At 44.9% G+C, this 20216-nt stretch overlaps 1 protein-coding gene and 1 long non-coding RNA gene across 2 annotated transcripts in view; both read left to right on the top strand.

Annotated features, from left to right (window-relative positions):
• LOC111968172 (vinculin-like) overlaps nt 1-15864 on the top strand; it is a 67422-nt gene extending 51558 nt beyond the window's left edge. Inside the window, 14 exon segments of the mRNA XM_070445046.1 lie at nt 114-267; nt 458-633; nt 4090-4280; nt 5094-5293; nt 9702-9830; nt 10142-10291; nt 10372-10480; nt 10599-10777; nt 11047-11170; nt 11504-11628; nt 11848-12033; nt 12289-12492; nt 13525-13629; nt 13903-15864. Of these exon segments, the coding sequence (XP_070301147.1) occupies nt 114-267; nt 458-633; nt 4090-4280; nt 5094-5293; nt 9702-9830; nt 10142-10291; nt 10372-10480; nt 10599-10777; nt 11047-11170; nt 11504-11628; nt 11848-12033; nt 12289-12492; nt 13525-13629; nt 13903-14049 (2179 nt within the window). The 3' untranslated portion in view covers nt 14050-15864.
• A 1230-nt stretch (nt 15865-17094) lies between these two features.
• Nucleotides 17095-20216, top strand: part of LOC139028086 (uncharacterized) — a 5882-nt gene continuing 2760 nt past the window's right edge. The window contains exons 1-2 of the long non-coding RNA XR_011480261.1: nt 17095-17259; nt 17787-17873. This is a non-coding gene — a long non-coding RNA (uncharacterized lncRNA). The remainder of the gene's footprint in view (nt 17260-17786; nt 17874-20216) is intronic.

Consider the following 20216-nt stretch of genomic DNA (forward strand, 5'->3'; position numbering starts at 1 on the left):
TTTGGTGGGGGAATATGCTGTGATTCCTGAAAAACCTTTGAACTTCGGGAAAGTTTTAAGAATTTTACAACCGTCTTATGTTCTGTGTTGTCTTTCTCTCTGTCTATCTCCAGGGGTCAGGGGGCATCTCCTGCAGCCAAGCAGAAGGCCCAGCAGGTCTCCCAGGGCCTGGATGTTCTCGCGGGGAAAGTGGAGAATGCAGGCCGGAAACTGGAGGCCATGACCAACTCCAAACAGGTCATCGCCAAGAGGATTGACGCTGCTCAGGTAGACTCTTGATTGCTAGATTTTTTGGGGGGGGGTTAAAAATTGCACAATGGAAAAAGTACAAATCCCAGAGGATAGCACACAAAAGCATTAAGCAACAGGCATTTGTGTTCCATGGTCTTGAGCCTGTTGTGTTCCATGGTCTTGAGCCTGTTGTGTTATGTTGACCCCTAACCCTGTGCCCCTGCAGAACTGGCTGGCAGACCCTAACGGTGGTCCTGAGGGAGAGGAAAACATTAGAGCCCTCCTGTCTGAGGCCAAGAAGATCGCTGACATGTGTGAAGACCCCAAGGAGAGAGATGACGTCCTGAGGTCCATCGGAGAGATGGCTGCTCTCACCGCCAAGCTCTCTGAACTCCGGAGACAGTAAGTAATCCATTTTATATACCCTTGAAAATACAATTAATTGTCATGTGGTTCGTAAACAACAGGTGTAGACTAACAGTGAAATGCTTCCAACAATGCAGAGTTACAGGTAAAAAATTGAAAAAGTGACACGTGGAATAAATAGACACTGAATAATGAATAACAAGTAAAAATAACATGGCTATATACAGGGAGTACCAGTACTGAGTCAATGTGCAGGGGTACCAGGTAATAACATGGCTATATACAGGGAGTACCCAGTACTGAGTCAATGTGCAGGGGTACCAGGTAATAACATGGCATATACAAGGAGTACCAGTACTGAGTCAATGTGCAGGGGTACCAGGTAATAACATGGCTATATACAGGGAGTACCATACTGAGTCAATGTGCAGGGGTACCAGGTAATAACATGGTTATATACAGGGAGTCCAGTACTGAGTCATGTGCAGGGGACCAGGTAATAACATGGCTATATACAGGGAGTACCAGTACTGAGTCAATGTGCAGGGGTACCAGGTAATAACATGGCTATATACAGGGAGTACCAGTACTGAGTCAATGTGCAGGGGTACCAGGTAATTGAGGTAGCTACACTACATGACCAAAAGTATGTGGACACCTCGTCGAACATCAAAATCATGAGCATTATTATGGAGTTGGTCCACCCTTTGCTGCTATAACAGCCTCCACTCTTCTGGGAAGTCTTCCCAGTAGATGTTGGAACATTGCTGCGGGGACTTGCTTCCATTCAGCCACAAGAGCATTAGAGCATTAGTGAGGTCTGATGTTGGGCAATTAGGCCTGGCTTGCAGTCGGCTTTCCAATTCATCCCAAATGTGTTAAATGGGGTTGAGATCAGGGCTCTGTGCAGGCCAGTCAAGTTTTTCCACACCGATCTCGACAAACCATTTCTGTATGGACCCTACTTTATGGACAATTTTTGGGGCCTTCCACTCACACTGCCTTGTATAGAGGTCCTGGATGGCAGGGAGCTTGGCCCCGGGGATCGGCCGTACTCGCCACCCTAGCAAAGCATCCAGGGCTTCTATTTCTGTAAATATCTTAAAATATATTTTTGACTCAATTCTCTGATCATTCATCAAGTTTCCCCTACCCGCATCCTGCCCAATATCATGGTAAATAGCCTTAGAAGTTCTTTGAAATTGATAGCCCTGCTGATATAAAATGGTGATTAAATGCATCAATTATGGAGTTTTCTTTTCCTGTAATGCAGCCAGTGTCTGAATTAATTTGTTGTTGTACAGAGGAAGTAGAACCCTTTTAAGAATTTGACAGTTTTCCAGAATTTATCCAGGTTCCCATTACAATCTGAAAGAGCGTTTAAATAGTAGATCAGATTTAGCCTTTCTGATTTATATCTCAGTGATTCCTCAGCTGCTTAATAAAAGCTTGCCAGTCCGGGCATAAGCCTGTGTTCCTGTCCTTGAACCAAGCATCATCTCTTTTATGAATGACTTCTGATAATTGCGGCGTGTACCAGGTATTAGATCTACCTTTAACCCTCCATTATATAAAGGGAGCATGACTATCCACAATAGTACAGAAGACATCTACAAAGAGGCTCAAAGCTGAATCGGGTTCAACGACAGCTAAAATACAATCAAGGTCACTAAAATAAAGATAATGTAAAAAAACAAAACATGATCACTGAAGTTAAAGTTCCTCTTTGTGATGTCACAAGGCTTAGATTTGTCTTCTCACATRTCTAATACAAACCTCTTGGAAATGGTCACTAATGTCTTAGGAGAAGATAACAGTAGAAACATATCTCTCTGGTGTATTTGTTAGAATGAAATTAATCAGAGTTGACTCTATAGGGTTGGGCCGTTTAGACTTAGTAACCGGTTGGGTTTAGATCATTACATCATCATGTATTTTAGATTGTCTGAAGCCTGCATTTTCCAATCATAATTGAAGTCACCCAGGATAATAACTTCTGATTTTGTAAAAGAAGACCACAAACTAGTTAGACCCTTTATAACAGTTATGAATACACCCCCCCCCCCGCAGACAAAGGCTTAAAGATTGTAGCTGGGAAATGGATTTCAGTTAGGAGAAAAATATATAAATATTTTTATAAAAATGGCCACCCCACCACCTCTACCCTGTCTGTCAGCTCTGAACACATTATAATCCTCAATATTATTAGAGTGCAGAATGCCCCCAGAGATCCAAGTTTCAGTCAATACCAGAATGTCCGGATTCGTCTGCATAACCCGTAACTTGATGTAATCCAGTTTAGGAAGAAAGTTCCTAATATTCAGATGCATCAATCCAAGTCCTTTACGATTTTTAAAGTCACATAGCTTGAAGTTTCTATGTTCAATAGGCGGTTTAAGAACCTGTCTGATGGTTGATATTGATGTAGTTAGTATGGCCATAGAACTGCACCATGTGTTCTATTAGTAAAAGAGGAAGGAGTAGAAATGTGAATTACTTTTCCTGTGGCGGCAGCCAATGTCAATATGAGMGACTCTCACAGWAACCAATGATGGAATGTTATAAACTGACTTACATGGGCTTTGGTTGCTATTGTGCAACAGCCCAAGCCCTATATGTGATATGAAAACTGAGGGGGTATTAAAGTTTATGAAATTCACATTTGAACTAATGGTACTGGTTGAGCAGACCACAGTGGGCTTCTCTTCTGAGCTAACAATAMCAGATCTAAGAGTGGAGTTCAAACTAATGGGTACACATATTACAACTGACAACATCCCCTGGCAGTATAGACAACTGTATGACAATACAGCTTCAAAAGGATCGGAGGTATTACCTGAGCGGGGGCTTGGTCTGTCTGAGTCAATATCTTAATGTGTAATGAAGAATGTTGAAAACACTACAAGGTTAAATATTGAGTTCCGCAGGGTTGTGTCCTTGGGCCAATATTGTGCTTTCTGTCTGCTATCCTTAGGCCATGTAATTCCTTAGAACCTTTTCAGCAGGGACCCCCAAATCTAGTGACACAACCTTAAAATCAGTATATTTTTAGATAATTTAAAAAAAGAAACTAATAAATATGTTTACTCAATGTAATTTTTCAAATTACCTTTCTCAAAAACGTTTGTATATTGGCTCCATACAATGATCTGTACTCTTAATTTTTTGTTCCTATTATTGTTATTATTATTTTGTTAATTTTGCAATTCCCCCTAGTGGGGTCGCGACCCCGACCTTGAATGCCACTGCCTTAGAGGTTAAGTGAATCTTATCACATCGTTTTCTTGCTGACCAGTAGTCCATAAATCTTAATCAACACCTACATGCACCATTCTATTTCATTTAGCTATCCCCAGAATAACTACCTATCATCCTTAAGAGAGAGACTATGGACTTTTCATTTAGCTATCCCTAGAATAACTACCTATCATCCTTAAGAGAGAGACTATGGACTTTTCATTTCCAGTACGTCATCATTGTCTCCCATCACAGGGGTAAAGGTGATACTCCGGAGGCCAGGGCATTGGCGAAGCATATAGCCACAGCCCTACAGAACCTGCAGTCTAAGACCAGCAAGGCTGTAGCCAACAGCAGGCCTGCCAAGGCTGCTGTCCACCTGGAGGGGAAGATAGAGCAGGCCCAGAGCTGGATGGAGAACCCCACCATCGATGACGGGGGAGTGGGTGAGTCTGAATGGCCTTGTCTCTTTCTCATTCCTTCCTTTTATCTCTTTCTCTAACTCCCTCCCCCTTGCTTTCTTCCCCTCCATCTCTCTCTCTCTCCTTCTCCCGCTCTCTCTCAGCCCTCCTTCCTGCCTCTCTCTCTCTCTCTCTCCCTTCCTCCCTCTCTCCCTCTACAGTGAACATCAGTCCAGACTCTGTGTACATGTCTGCTGTGTTGTTTTTCTCTGTGTACTACATTCCTATGCTCTCTCCCAACCTCATTATCTCCTTGGCTTGTCGGCTCAGAAGCCTGGATATTCTCTCATCTGTTAACACTTAGACTCTGGGCTGTATTACATAGCCTCCTGGAGAATGTTCAGAGTAAACATAATCACAACTATATAGAGTAACATATACAACAATTAAGCAATAAGGCCCGAGGGGGTGTGGTATATGGCCAATATACAGCTACGGGCTGTTAGGCATGACATAAGGTGCCCTATTGCTATTATAAACTGGTTACCAAAGTAATTAGAGCAGTAAAAATACATGTTTCGTCATAGCCGTGGTATACGGTCTGATATACCATGCATTTCAGCCAATCAGCATTCAGGGCTCGAACCACCCAGTTTATGATATAGAATGTCATACAGCGATATAGAATGTCATACAGCGATATAGAATGAAGGATGTGTGGGCGGTCCTACTACTCCTAACCCTCTGGCCCAAATCGGTAGAGACCCACCAATGATCCAAAGCTTTGTTTGCTGTGTGCTGGTGTGTCTACTCTGTGTGTTTCTGAGCCTGCGAGTGTCTGACTGTGTCTCTCCCCAGGCCAGGCAGCTATCCGGGGGCTGGTGGCGGAGGGCCGTCGTCTGGCTAACGCTCTGCCAGGTCCCTACAGACAGGAGCTGGTAGGGAAGTGTGASCAGGTGGAACAGCTGATGGCCCAGCTAGCCGACCTGGCCGCCAGGGGTGATGGAGAGTCCCCACAGGCGCGTGCTGTGGCTCAACAGCTCCAGGAGGGCCTGAAAGTAAGACTGCTCACATTCACTCACCTACAGTCGCTCTCAAGCCATTATCTACACTAGTCCAGGTGTTATCACAACCGGCCGTGATTGGGAGTCCCATAGGGTGGCGCACAATTGGCCCAGCGTCGTCCAGGTTTGGCCGGGGTAGGCCGTCATTGTAAATAAGAATTTGTTCTTATTTAAAGAAAGTTTTTTGATGTACCGATTCCATGGTATGATATATAAAACAACGCAAGACTTAATGCTTTTCAGCTAAAATTATTATATAGAATTCTTGCCACCTACAAAATGTTGAATATTTGGGGCATAAAATCATCGAAGCTCTGCAGATTTTGTTTTGAGGATACAGAATCAATAGACCATTTATTTTGGTATTGCCCTCAGGTAGACTGCTTCTGGTCTCAGGTTCAGGAATGGCTGAAAATGCATAGCATTGATCTAAAACTGACCCTAGAAAAAGTACTGTTAGGAGATCTGGAGAGACCGGGTCAGTCAATTACTAATATACTAATACTCTTAGTAAAAGTATTTATCTTCAACTCGCAATCTGTGGATTCGATTAGTTAGATTGAAATTGTACATTAAACATCACAGTATAGTTGAAAGATATGTGTTGCGTAGAAACCCGAAGTGGGTGGCCAACAGAGATGGGATGGGCTGAGGGAAGTTGATGGTTGGTATGTGGAATTGGAGACAAGTGGGAGTGGATTTGCTGTGTGAGATAAAATGGTCAAAGATAAAAGTATATATTTTTAAAGTCAAAATAAATCATAATAAAAGTACATTTGAATGACACTAAGTGGCAGTGTTTTTACAACTAATGCCAGTTTGCCTGAGGCTGATGCCGTGCAGGTGTTTGTACACATGCATATACACATACTCTATTCAAATAAACATACAAGAACACACACATACATGTAATAGTGCCAGACATGCACACAAACATATACAGCTGGCATTGTTGTTATGATTTCAGTTGTCCTTGATGTCCTTTGTTTTAAATGTATTATTATTATTTATTTATTTGCATTGTTTTCTGTTTTCTTCTGTCTTTTTCTCTTTAGTTCTTCTTGGTTGTTGGTGCATTGGGGGGTTTTTGGGGGGAATGGAATGTGCGGGGATCTTAGAGGTTCTGGTTCATGTTTTTTGGCCTGGTGGTAGATCGGTCACATGCCCTTGAGCAGGGCATTGACCCTGGATTCTTCTGTGTGTTGCTCTGAATGGGAATCTGTTGGATGACTGGTATGATGTAGTTATTGAGCGGCTTCACTGCAAGTACATTGTAAGTTTTGAATATTAGATTTAAAAAATGATTTGTTCTTATTTAAATTATTTTTTTATTAACTGACTTGCCTAGTTAAATAAAGGTTAAATAAACATTGTAATAGTCATCCAGACTCTGGCTAGAGCTCACTCTGATAGTCATGGTTAAATACCCCCCTGCTGACTAGAGCTCACTCTGACACAGTCATGGTTAAATACTCCCCCTGCTGACTAGAGCTCACTCTGATAGTCATGGTGAAATACTCCCCTGCTGACTAGAGCTCACTCTGATAGTCATGGTGAAATACTCCCCCTGCTGACTAGAGCTCACTGACAGTCATGGTGAAATACTCCCCTGCTGACTAGAGCTCACTGACAGTCATGGTGAAATACTCCCCCTGCTGACTAGAGCTCACTGACAGTCATGGTGAAATACTCCCCTGCTGACTAGAGCTCACTGACAGTCGTGGTGAAATACTCCCCCTGCTGACTAGAGCTCACTGACAGTCATGGTGAAATACTCCCCCTGCTGACTAGAGCTCACTGACAGTCGTGGTGAAATACTCCCCCTGCTGACTAGAGCTCACTGACAGTCATGGTGAAATACTCCCCCTGCTGACTGGAGCTCACTGACAGTCAGACAGTCATGGTGAAATACTCCCCCTGCTGACTGGAGCTCACTGACAGTCATGGTGAAATACCCCCCCTGCTGACTAGAGCTCACTGACAGTCATGGTGAAATACCCCCCTGCTGACTGAGAGCTCACTGAAGTCATGGTGAATACTCCCCCTGCTGACTAGAGCTCACTGACAGTCATGGTGAAATACTCCCCTGCTGACTAGAGCTCACTGACAGTCATGTGAAATACTCCCCTGCTGACTAGAGCTCACTGAAGTCATGGTGAAATACTCCCCCTGCTGACTAGAGCTCACTGAACAGTCATGGTGAAATACTCCCCCTGCTGCTAGAGCTCACTGACAGTCATGTGATACTCCCCTGCTGCTGAGTCACTGACAGTCATGGTGAAATCCCCCCTGCTGACTAGAGCACCTCACTGACAGTCATGGTGAAATACTCCCCCTGCTGACTAGAGCTCACTGACAGTCATGGTGAAATACTCCCCTGCTGACTAGAGCTCACTGACAGTCATGGTGAAATACTCCCCCTGCTGACTAGAGCTCACTGACAGTCATGGTGAAATACTCCCCCTGCTGACTAGAGCTCACTCGAGTCATGGTGAAATACTCCCCCTGCTGACTAGAGCTCACTGAAGTCATGGTGAAATACTCCCCCTGCTGACTAGAGCTCACTGACAGTCATGGTGAAATACTCCCCTGCTGACTGGAGCTCACTGACAGTCATGGTGAAATACTCCCCTGCTGACTAGAGCTCACTGACAGTCTGGTGAAATACTCCCCTGCTGACTAGAGCTCACTGACAGTCAGGTGAAATACTCCCCTGCTGACTAGAGCTCACTGACAGTCATGGTGAAATACTCCCCTGCTGACTGAGCTCACTGACAGTCATGGTGAAATACCCCCCTGCTGACTAGAAGCTCACTGACAGTCATGGTGAAATACTCCCCCTGCTGGCTAGAGCTCACTGACAGTCATGGTGAAATACCCCCCTGCTGACTAGAGCTCACTGAACGGCATGGTGAAATACTCCCCCTGCTGACTAGAGCTCACTGACAGTCATGGTGAAATACTCCCCTGCTGACTAGAGCTCACTGACAGTCATGGTGAAATACCCCCTGCTGACTAGAGCTCACTCTGATAGTATGGTGAAATACTCCCCTGCTGACTGGAGCTCACTGACAGTCATGATGAAATACTCCCACTGCTGACTAGAGCTCACTGACAGTCATGGTGAAAATCCCCTGCTGACTAGAGCTCACTGACAGTCATGGTGAAATACTCCCCCTGCTGACTAGAGCTCACTGACAGTCATGGTGAAATACTCCCCCTGCTGACTAGAGCTCACTGACAGTCATGTGAAATACTCCCCTGCTGACTAGAGCCTCACTGACAGTCATGGTGAAATACTCCCCTGCTGACTAGAGCTCACTCTGATAGTCATGGTGAAATACTCCCCCTGCTGACTGGAGCTCACTCTGATACAGTCATGGGAAATACTCCCCCTGCTGACTAGAGCTCACTGACAGTCATGGTGAATCTACCCCTGCTGGCTGGAGCTCACTCTGAACAGTCATGGTGAAATACTCCCCCTGCTGGCTGAGCTCACTCTGATACAGTCATGGTGAAATACTCCCCCTGCTGTGGAGCTCACCTGATACAGTCATGGTGAAATACTCCCCCTGCTGACTAGAGCTCACTCTGATAGTCATGGTGACATATCTCCCTTCTGACTAGAGCTCACTCTGTACAGTCATGGTGAAATACTCCCCTGCTGGCTGGAAGCTCACTGACAGTCATGGTGAAATACTCCCTGCTGGCTGACGAGCTCACTCTGATACAGTCATGGTGAAATACTCCCCTGCTGCTAGGCTCACTCGATACAGTCATGGTGAAATACTCCCTGCTGACTAGAGCTAACTCTGATACAGTCATGGTGACATACTCCCCCTTCTGACTAGAGCTCACTCTGATACAGTCATGGTGAAATACTCCCCCTGCTGGCTGGAGCTCACTGACAGTCATGGTGAAATACTCCCCCTGCTGGCTGGAGCTCACTCTGATACAGTCATGGTGAAATACTCCCCCTGCTGGCTGGAGCTCACTCTGATACAGTCATGGTGAAATACNGGCTGGAGCTCACTCTGATACAGTCATGGTGAAATACTCCCCCTGCTGACTAGAGCTCACTCTGATACAGTCATGGTGACATACTCCCCCTTCTGGCTGGAGACAACAGCTCCAGTCTAATGCTCTCAATCCACTATAACTATGATACCTTAAAGTAGGCCAATAACATGTGTTTAGGAGTTATTCATGAAGTGAGAAAGCCACATTAAAATCAATTGTTCAACAATAGCTGTAGAACTGCACCAGTTTCAATCCAATATTTCCATTGATTTGAGATGCAATGTAAGCCACTTGTTAAAAGAGACATAAGAGTTTATCGTTAACATGTAATATTTCTAAAGCTGGTCTCTTGCTAACTAACTCGTGTGTGTGGTCTTGTCAGAACCTCAAAGGAACGATGCAGGAGGCGATGACACAGGAGGTGTCAGACATCTTTAGCGACACGACCACTCCCATCAAACTGCTGGCTGTGGCCGCCACCGCCCCACCCAATGCCCCCAACAGGGACCAGGTGGGTGATTTCTCCCTCCCGCTCTCACTCCCTCTCTTTCTGTCTATCTCTCTGTCTGTCTCCCTGCCTCCATCATGGCTCATTTGTTAACTTCTACCTATGAGCAGAGAGGTATATAGAGCTATATATTACATATATAGAATGGGGTTACATTCTGTGATATATGGTGGCTCTAGATAGGTCTCTGGCTTTGACTATCCTGACTCATTTGTCTATGGTATCTACTAGCATGCTACTCTGGGGAAGTAGATAATCCCGAAGTATCCCTTTTTAAGTTTGTATCATTCAGTGATATGTAACTGTTATATTAGGTGTTTGACGAGAGGGCGGCCAACTTTGAGAACCATGCCAACAAGCTGGCTGCCACGGCAGAAAAGGCTGCTGCTGTGGGGACAGCGAACAAGAGCACTGTYGAGGGGATCCAAGCTGCTGTCAAATCTACAAGAGARATCACACCACAGGTGAGGGAGTATCTCAGTGTCAATTGGTCAGGAGGATGATGGAATGATGTCCCCAAACTGATGGGAACTTTCTGTTCTAGGTGGTCTCTGCTGCCCGTATCATGCTGAGAAACCCAGGCAACCAGGCTGCGATGGAGCACTTTGAGACCATGAACAACCAGTGGATTGACAACGTGGAGAAAATGACAGGTAGTGTCAGACCATCTATCATTTTATTATTTATCACAATAAAGTGGGCGTTGTGTGAAAAATGTAAATGTGTTCACTTCCTTATTAGCACTAAGAATGATGTCTCCTCGGTCTCTAGGTTTGGTGGACGAGGCTATAGACACCAAGTCTCTGTTGGATGCCTCTGAGGAGGCCATTAAGAAGGACCTGGAGAAATGTCGCGCTGCCATGGCTAACCACCAGCCCCAGATGTTAGTGGTAGGGGCCACCAGCATCGCCCGACGGGCCAACCGCATCCTCCTGGTGGCCAAACGGGAGGTATAGATATGTTTTATTTACGCATACAATCGATCATTTCAATCAATCACATTCATTTTATAGAGCCCTTTTTTACATCAGCAGATGTCACAAAGAGCTTTACAGAAACCCAGTCTAAAACCACAAAGAGCAAGGAATGCAGAGGCAGAAGCATACAAACACATGTGCCACGATGGTGCATTTTTAGCAGTTTACAATACTGACAACTGAATCAGAGAACAAAAGTACGTGATTTAGAAAGAGAAACATGAATAGAATTGTATCCGTAGGTGGAGAACTCTGAGGATCCTAGATTCAGGGAGATCGTGAAGGCTGCGTCTGATGAGCTGAGCCGGACCATATCTCCCATGGTCATGGACGCCAAGGCTGTGGCTGGGAACATCACCGATCCAAGTACGTTCCGAGGCAGTTTCCCTACATTTAGGATATGTTTGATCGTTATACTGTGTACTCTGCTGTAATAGCTATCTAGCATGACGTAATACAAAATATGAAGCCTCGTTCTGTCAATTTCTGAATCTTTGATAGTCCAAAGTTAAGGTTTAGTCAATGGTGTTATGGTTTAAGGGTCTGTGAATGTTTTACTGTCGCTACACCAGAAACTTTTGGGGCCTTTAGGTCTAGTCTCCTATTTATAAGGCCTAACGATCTATCTGATTCTTCCTCTGTGGTGTCCAGGTCTGTTTATGAGGCCTAACTAACTGATTCTTCCTCTGTGGTGTCCAGGTCTGCAGAAGGGCTTCCTGGATTCAGGCCATAGGATCCTGGGGGCCGTTGCCAAGGTGAGAGATGCGTTCCAGCCACAGGAACCAGACTTCCCCCCACCACCTCCTGATCTGGACCAGCTGCACGTAAGTCACAATCAAATTCATTTATAAAACTTTTTTTCACAAAAAGCTTTACAGTCCTAGACTGTCAACACCAGGGTTTTGTTCAGTGGGGTAACAATGTGGTTTCAGAACGTTAGGATATATTTTTAGAACAGAAATGATCTGCCATGTAGAATAGAGAATTAGCACTTCTGTCTGCAACATTCCTAACGTTTCACCGCTCTGAATGCAACATGCCAGGTCAGCGACGAGCCCGCCCCACCAAAACCYCCTCTCCCCGAGGGTGAGGTTCCTCCCCCCAGACCCCCTCCCCCAGAGGAGAAGGACGAGGACTTCCCAGAGCAAGAGGTGGGAGAGATGGTGAGCGAGCCCATGATGATGGCCGCCAGACAGCTCCACGAGGAGGCRCGCAAGTGGTCCAGCAAGGTGAGATACAAGCACATTCACTTACACGTTCAGGTTTGATGTTAAGTTTATTGGCAAGACAGAACATTGGAATTTCTCTGCGACCAGAAAGCAACATTAGAGCAGCTCAGAGTTTCCATTCTGTTGTGCGCACTGTGTTGTGCGCACTGTGTTGTGCGCACTGTGTTGTGCGCACTGTGTTGTGCGCACTGTGTTGTGCGCACTGTGTTGTCAGACGTCCGATTTCATGCTTTGCTTGTTTGTGATCTCTTTCAGGGTAACGACATCATCGGTGCAGCCAAGAGAATGGCCCTGCTCATGGCTGAGATGTCCCGTCTGGTGCGCGGTGCCGGTGGGAACAAGCGTGCCCTCATTCAGTGTGCCAAAGACATCGCAAAAGCCTCAGACGAGGTCACAAAGRTGGCCAAGGAGGTGGCCAAGCAGTGCACAGACAAACGCATCCGGACCAACCTCCTCCAGGTCAGTTGACTGGCTGATCCCTGCTCATGTCTTCTTCAAAAAAATACAACTGATGTCTCCGACGCAATACATGTGGTTTTATCTGGTCCAGTCTTCTGCCAAATTCCTCCTTGTTTCCTCAATTCCTCTCAAAGCTCATTGGAYGAGGAGGTCCAAGGGAGGGACCTAAGGATCTTCTCCTCCAATGCAGTTTGAGAAGAATTGAGCAAGCAAGGAGGGAGGAAGCAAGGATGGAGGAAGCAAGGATTTGACAACAGCTAGAAACATTTTCAGTCTGCTTTCTTCAGGGTTTTCTTGTGCAGCAGCGGCTGCTCTGTTCAGAGGCGGCTGCTCTGTTCAGAGGCGGCTGCTCTGTTCAGAGGCGGCTGCTCTGTTCAGAGGCGGCTGCTCTGTTCAGAGGCGGCTGCTCTGTTCAGAGGCGGCTGCTCTGTTCAGAGGCGGCTGCTCTGTTCAGAGGCGGCTGCTCTGTTCAGAGGCGGCTGCTCTGTTCAGAGGCGGCTGCTCTGTTCAGAGGCGGCTGCTCTGTTCAGAGGCGGCTGCTCTGTTCAGAGGCGGCTGCTCTGTTCAGAGGCGGCTGCTCTGTTCAGAGGCGGCTGCTCTGTTCAGAGGCGGCTGCTCTGTTCAGAGGCGGCTGCTCTGTTCAGAGGCGGCTGCTCTGTTCAGAGGCGGCTGCTCTGTTCAGAGGCGGCTGCTCTGTTCAGAGGCGGCTGCTCTGTTCAGAGGCGGCTGCTCTGTTCAGAGGCGGCTGCTCTGTTCAGAGGCGGCTGCTCTGTTCAGAGGCGGCTGCTCTGGCATGTTCAGAGACAACACAAAGGACAACGTTATATTCATGTAGGAGTGGTAGGACTAAAGCTAAAATTTAGAATTTCCTGCATGTCCTCGTGATTTGAATTAGGATAGATCATTTGAATTAAATTACACAGTTTTCTGTGTTTGATCTTCATGTCTCTGACTGATAATGTATCTTGTTGAGACCTGTGTAAAATGCACTTTAAATCAACTTGAACTTGGATCAACTTCTCTGTGTTCCAGGTGTGTGAGCGCATCCCGACCATCAGCACACAGCTGAAGATCCTGTCCACAGTCAAGGCCACCATGTTGGGTCGTACCAACATCAGCGAGGAGGAGTCCGAGCAGGTCAGTACACTGGACATCACTGGATAACACTCATCAACCAAAGTTACCTTTTTGCTTTGTAATTACATCGTAATGAGGTTGACTGGTTTCTGTCATTATACAATTGGAATAAGGAACAGTCCCTATTCCACTTGTTTAATAACGGGGGAAAAAACTAAACTTTGAAAAGCAATTGCTAGAGTAGTAATTAGKAGTAATGTTACTAGTGTAGTCCAGTTTTACTCAAGAACAGCTTACTGATCAATTTGACCATTTTTCTCCCTCCTCTCCCAGGCCACAGAGATGTTGGTTCACAATGCCCAGAACCTGATGCAGTCTGTGAAGGAGACGGTTAGGGAGGCCGAGGCTGCCTCCATCAAGATCCGGACGGATGCCGGGTTCACCCTGCACTGGATCCGTAAGACCCCCTGGTACCAGTAAGAAGAGACTGTTTGTTAAATTGCGGTCCCCAATGACACTCTATTCCCTATGTAGTGCAATACTTTTGACCAGGATCCGTACGTCTCTGGTTAAAGGTGGTGCGGTATACTTTTATGAGGAATAGGGTGCCATTGGGGACACACAATTATTCTGTTCCTCTGCCCAAAGCCCAGGGTGGTCAGAAGAAAACAGACAGACTCTCTGAGCAGTAGATTTGACAAACACATACATACTAATTCCAAGCTACAATGAATGAATACTACCACTTTTAATAAGCCTGCCTGATTAGGGTAACAACCCGGAGTTAATACTGAATACACTATTTATCAGGCCATGTCAATCCCATACTTGTCTGTAAACAGTGACAGTTTTGTTAAAATATAAAGTAGGGGACTATCCAATGCAACTATAACATGGTTCAGAATGATTCTTACTTGCAATTTTTTTCTTCTAATTGTATGTAAAAAAATAAAATATATATATAAAAAAAGAAATAAAATGTGTTTTAAGATCTTATGAGAAATCCCAGGTATATATTTTTTCTTTTCGTATACAGTAAAGTTTAAGTACTAGTCTCAGTTAAACATACAATGGTGAGAAGAGGACCTCCTAAGTTGAAAAATTAGAATATTATTAAAGATTTTTTCCTTGGAAGGCCTTTTTTATATCTTTATACTGGTCCTTTATTTCACTATCTGCAATGTGTTCACCTTCGCTAGGACAAAGCACATCTGATCCAACTCAATGGGAGTGAGTTCAAGTATATATTATAATATTCTGTTCTACACACACATATAATAGACTATTCAGTGGTGTTACACTATGTTATAGAAACTAACAAATAAGCACTGTTCCTTGTTCTACATTTTTATTAAATGGTGTGATGTTTTTTGTAGCTAATATTTTTATTTTATTTTTTATTGTCAGTACTGCCAAAGAGTTTTTTCTAGCCTGGTCCCGAATCTGTTTGTGGTATTTACATCTACTTGATTGTGCCATGACAATGAGTCGGTGTGATAGCACTAAACAGCCTGAAACTCATGCTAAGTTTGTTCCACCAATTAACTTTTTCTGTCTTGGGGTTTATTATATCTGCAATATTGGAAAACATAATGACTAGCTCTTCGGACACATTGGGTAGAGAATGTCTTATTAACAAATATCTGTTTAAGATACTGGCTTTCAGCTCTTTTAGTTTCTGGCTTGATTATTTTGTTGTTGCTCACATTGTTGCATTGAGATTACATGTAGGCCTTAGGTCTGCCTTAGGTCTGGTGCTCTATACTCTGTACTACTCAGTGAAACCTATTGCAAGCTAGTCTCCATGTTTTAGCCTGACTAGAGGCCAGCTATACTGTAATGTTTAAACTGTGTCTTGACCTAATGTGGTGAAAGATTAATGAGTGACACATCAAATGCTTTGAAGATAAAGAGTCTGGGTCTGGGGGACAAAGAGCCTGGGGGACAAAGAGTCTGGCGGATAAAGAGGTAACAGATTAAAGTCTAGTACTGGACAAAAAAATCTAGTGTTTTTTTGGGGGAGGGGGGTTGTCTCTAGGACTAGGTTTAATCCGGGAGACCACCAATGTGTTTAAGTTTAATATGTCACATGAAACTGGTGATGAGATATCAGCCTTCTCTTCCTCTCATATCTTCAAGCTACACTAAACCTTACACAGCTGGTACAAACGGTTGAAGTTTTGAAATGTTTTCTTTTGTGTCTGAATAATCCCAGCGCAGTTTGAATGTGTACGATATTGAGACCCTACAAAACCATCTGATGGGCCCTGTAATAAAAAGATTGATTGCAATAAATGTTGTTTTTTCATTTACAGGAAATTATGTTTTGTAGTAAACTCTACTCAATGCATCATCCTTTTGTTCAGAAACATGTTTGTGATATAAGATGGGTACAGCCTAAAGGGAAGGATCACGTTTCATTCAGTTTCTAAGATTGAAAAAGTAAAGTTTATTTATTTGACTTTTTTTTTTAAACTAGGAAAGTCAGTTAAGAACTAATTCTTATTTTACAATGACGGCCAAACTCTCCCCTAACCCGGCTGACGCTGGGCCAATTGTGTGCCACCCTATGTGACTCCTGATCTCCGCAAGTTGTGATACAGTCCGGGATCGAACCAGGGTCTGTAGTGGCGCCTCTAGCCTTAGACTGCTGCGCCACTCGGGAGCCTTCAAATTATATAAAAGTCCTGCTTCTTGGTATTGTTCACACCAGTGAGAGGTTTATAACACAGTACTTGTTATAACCCGGTAGTGAAACGTTTAACACATGGCGCTCTCAACAGTTAATTGACTCTGCACCTTTAGAGGCTTCTGCCCTGTGTACATAGACATGGAATCACTGGTCACTTTAATAATGGAATCACTGGTCACTTTAATAATGGAACACTGGTCACTTTAATAATGGAACACTGGTCACTTTATTCATGGAACACTGGTCACTTTATTCATGGAACACTGGTCACTTTAATAATGTTTACATACTGCTTTATTCATCTCATATGTATATACTGTATTCTATTCTACTGTATTTTAATCAATGCCACTCCGACATTGCTCGTCCTAATATTTCTTAATTCCATTATTTTACGTTTAYATTTGTGTGAATTGTTTGATACTATTGCACTGTTGGAGCTAAGAACACAAGCATTTTACTACACCCGCAAGAACGTGTGCTAAATATGTGTATGCGACCAATAACAATTTGATTTGAGAGAAGAACCCAACTATGCCTCCAGTTTGCCAATCATCTCCATGCGTCGAGGTGAAGTTTCCCTTCGGTACAGATGTAGGATCAGATCCCACTCTCCCAATACTAAACTTAACCATGAGTGAGAATAATGCAAAACTGACCCAAGATCAGTGTCTAGGCTCCACGTCACGCTGCTACCATCTGCTCCAGTCTTACAACTTGAACTTCCTACCACTACCAATCAATCATTATAAACTGGGTGGATTGAGCCTTGAATTCTGATTGGCTGAAAACCATGGTATATTAGACCATATTCCACGTGTATGACAAAACATTTCGTTTTACTACTTTAATTACGTTGGTAACCAGTTTATAATAGCAATAAGGCACCTCGGGGGTTTGTGGTATATGGACAATATACAACACCCCCTCGTGACTTGTTTAATTATAATTTCTGACGGGGAAAAACGCCATTCACACAAACTCGAACGATAATGAAGGTAATCAGACAACCAACTTCTAACAACCGACACTATCATGCATGTATTCTTTGTTTTTTATTCGTTACGCAATTCAGAGATCAATTGTGTTCTGCCATGTAAATTAATTAAATGATTTTTGAAATTGTAATCTTCAACATCATGAAGTGCTGATGTTCCAGATGAGCCAAGTAGAAGCAGGAACCATATGCATATTAAATTGAATATCAGTGGGACAAATGTACTGTGGTTTATTGCGACAGGGTAGAAACCATCGTTTTTGGTCAGTGTTTCCCTTGGGATTTTAAGTGAGGAAAATGTTAATTATTGGTGCACATGTACAAATGTTCAAACGCAACGGTTACACCTGTGCAGGTGAAAGCAGTATTAGCTACCTACATTTGATTGATTATTAATCAAAAATCATAGCTGTCTCACTCTGGAATTGCGAGTCACAAATGTTTTAATTCAGGCAATATCTCAAGCCAGCACGCGTTCTCAATTAGATTTTAGTCCAATAAAACGGTAGTTTGTTTCCTCCTGTCCAGTCTGGAGTCCGTGTGGCTGCAGAGAAGATGAGTTCGGTTGAGGAGCCCGACATGGAGAAAGGCTGAGGGACAGATTAAAGCACTCGGGTAAGTGTGTCACAAGCTAACGTTATATCTCGAAAGTCAGTCCTCAGATGTGTATGTAAAACGCTGCTAAATTATGGCTTGGTAGTGATGCTTTTGTCAAGCTCAGAGATGGGTGGGCAGCTAGCAAGAATGGTAAGAATTTCCATGTGAAACTCTTAACGCGTGTCATTAAGTATTGATTAGCGAAATATATTGTTCTGAGACGCACTCTTATGGAACATCTATGCGATTACACACATCATCAATGCTGCTGCATCAGTTATTGTATCCGAGAGCACCATAATGTTTATATGGTGGCCATGATGGTCCAAACTTGGTATCCCTGAACACAAAAATTGGATACATTGCACATCGCCGATTTAATCAGAACTTGCAACAAAGTATCAAGTTAAGGCAAGGCTGAGTCTTTTGATCGATATCTACGAGGTCTCGTGTATTTGTTTATATATGTAAACATGCTAGTAAGGATCCACAAAATAGTTGTGTGCAGCCAACCACATACCTCGGAGCAAAGAAAAGTCATTGCCCAGCCCACTGCAGTTCGAGCCAATCAGTTTTGGAAACAGTAGTAAAGGAGATCCCAGTTAAAGTGAAAATATATGCAAAAAAAAACAACAAAACATGCTGCTACCACAGTTTATATACTGCTGATTGAAATGGAGTAGGAGCTTAACGACTTTGTCTGGCTACAGCCAGAATCAACCTAAATCGACACGATGACTACTGCAAGATAAGATCATTCAATTACTGTGAAGAAAATACCCGTTATTGTATATTCTGTGGCACGTTTGGCATGTCATTCCAGTGAGACTGGTTAGAACCCAAAGGAAAGTGACTGGAACATCAGTGATGGGCTATACCCTATGTACCCTATGGACATGTTTTTAGGGAATGACTTGGGATGAGACACTGAAGGACTTGAGGGTCAGTTGTTGTCTTGTCTTGTCATAGGGGCGGCATGGTAGCCTAGTGGTTAGAGTGTAGGGATGGCATGGTAGCCTAGTGGTTAGAGTGTAGGGACGGCATGGTAGCCTAGTGGTTAGAGTGTAGGGACGGCATGGTAGCCTAGTGGTTAGAGTGTAGGGGCGGCATGGTAGCCTAGTGGTTAGAGTGTAAGGGGCGGCAGGTCAGCCTAGTGGTTAGAGTGTAGGGGCGGCAGGTAGCCTAGTGGTTAGAGTGTAGGGCGGCATGGTAGCCTAGTGGTTAGAGTGTAGGGGGGCAGGTAGCCTAGTGGTTAGAGTGTGGGGCGGCATGGTAGCCTAGTGGTTAGAGTGAGGGGCGGCAGGTAGCCTAGTGGTTAGAGTGTAGGGGCGGCAGGTAGCCTAGTGGTTAGAGTGTAGGGGCGGCAGGTAGCCTAGTGGTTAGAGTGTAGGGGGCGCCAGGTAGCCTAGTGGTTAGAGTGTAGGGGGGCAGGTAGCCTAGTGTTAGAGGTTGGGCGGCAGGTAGCCTAGTGGTTAGAGTGTAGGGGCGGCAGGTAGCCTAGTGGTTTAGAGTGTAGGGGCGGCATGGTAGCCTAGTGGTTAGAGTGTAGGGCGGCAGGTAGCCTAGTGTTAGAGTGTAGGGGCGGCAGGTAGCCTAGTGGTTAGAGTGTAGGGGGCGGCAGTAGCCTAGTGGTTGAGTGTAGGGGCGGAGGTAGCCTAGTGGTTAGAGTGTAGGGGCGGCAGGTAGCCTAGTGGTTTAGAGTGTAGGGGCGGCAGGTAGCCTGTGGTTAGAGTGTAGGGGCGGCAGGTAGCCTAGTGGTTAGAGTGTAGGGGCGGCATGGTAGCTAGTGGTTAGAGTGTAGGGGCGGGCAGGTAGCCTAGTGGTTAGAGGTAGGGCGGCAGGTAGCCTAGTGGTTAGAGTGTGGGGCGGCAGGTAGCCTAGTGGTTAGAGTGTAGGGGCGGCAGGTAGCCTAGTGGTTAGAGTGTAAGGGGGCGGAGGTAGCTAGTGGTTAGAGTGTAGGGGCGGCAGGTAGCCTAGTGTTAGAGTGTAGGGCGGCTGGAGCCTAGTGGTTAGAGTGTAGGGCGGCAGGTAGCTAGTGGTTAAGTGTAGGGGCGGCAGGCAGCCTAGTGTTAGAGTGTGGGGCGGCAGGTAGCTAGTGGTTGAGTGTAGGGGCGCAGGTAGCCTAGTGGTTGAGTGTGGGGGGGCGGTAGCCTAGTGGTTTAGGTGTAGGGGCGGCATGGTACCTAGTGGTTAGAGCGTTGGACTAGTAACGCGAAAGGTTGCAAGTCGATCCCGAGCTGACAAGGTACAAGTCTGTTTGTTTTCGCCTGAACAAGCAGTTTAACCAACTGTTCCCCGTAGGTGCGTCATTGAAAATAAGAATTGTTCTTTAACTGTTCTGCCTAGTTAAATAAAGGGGAA

This window comes from Salvelinus sp. IW2-2015, linkage group LG8, assembly GCF_002910315.2.
Source record: "Salvelinus sp. IW2-2015 linkage group LG8, ASM291031v2, whole genome shotgun sequence".
In the NCBI taxonomy this organism is placed as follows: domain Eukaryota; kingdom Metazoa; phylum Chordata; class Actinopteri; order Salmoniformes; family Salmonidae; genus Salvelinus; species Salvelinus sp. IW2-2015.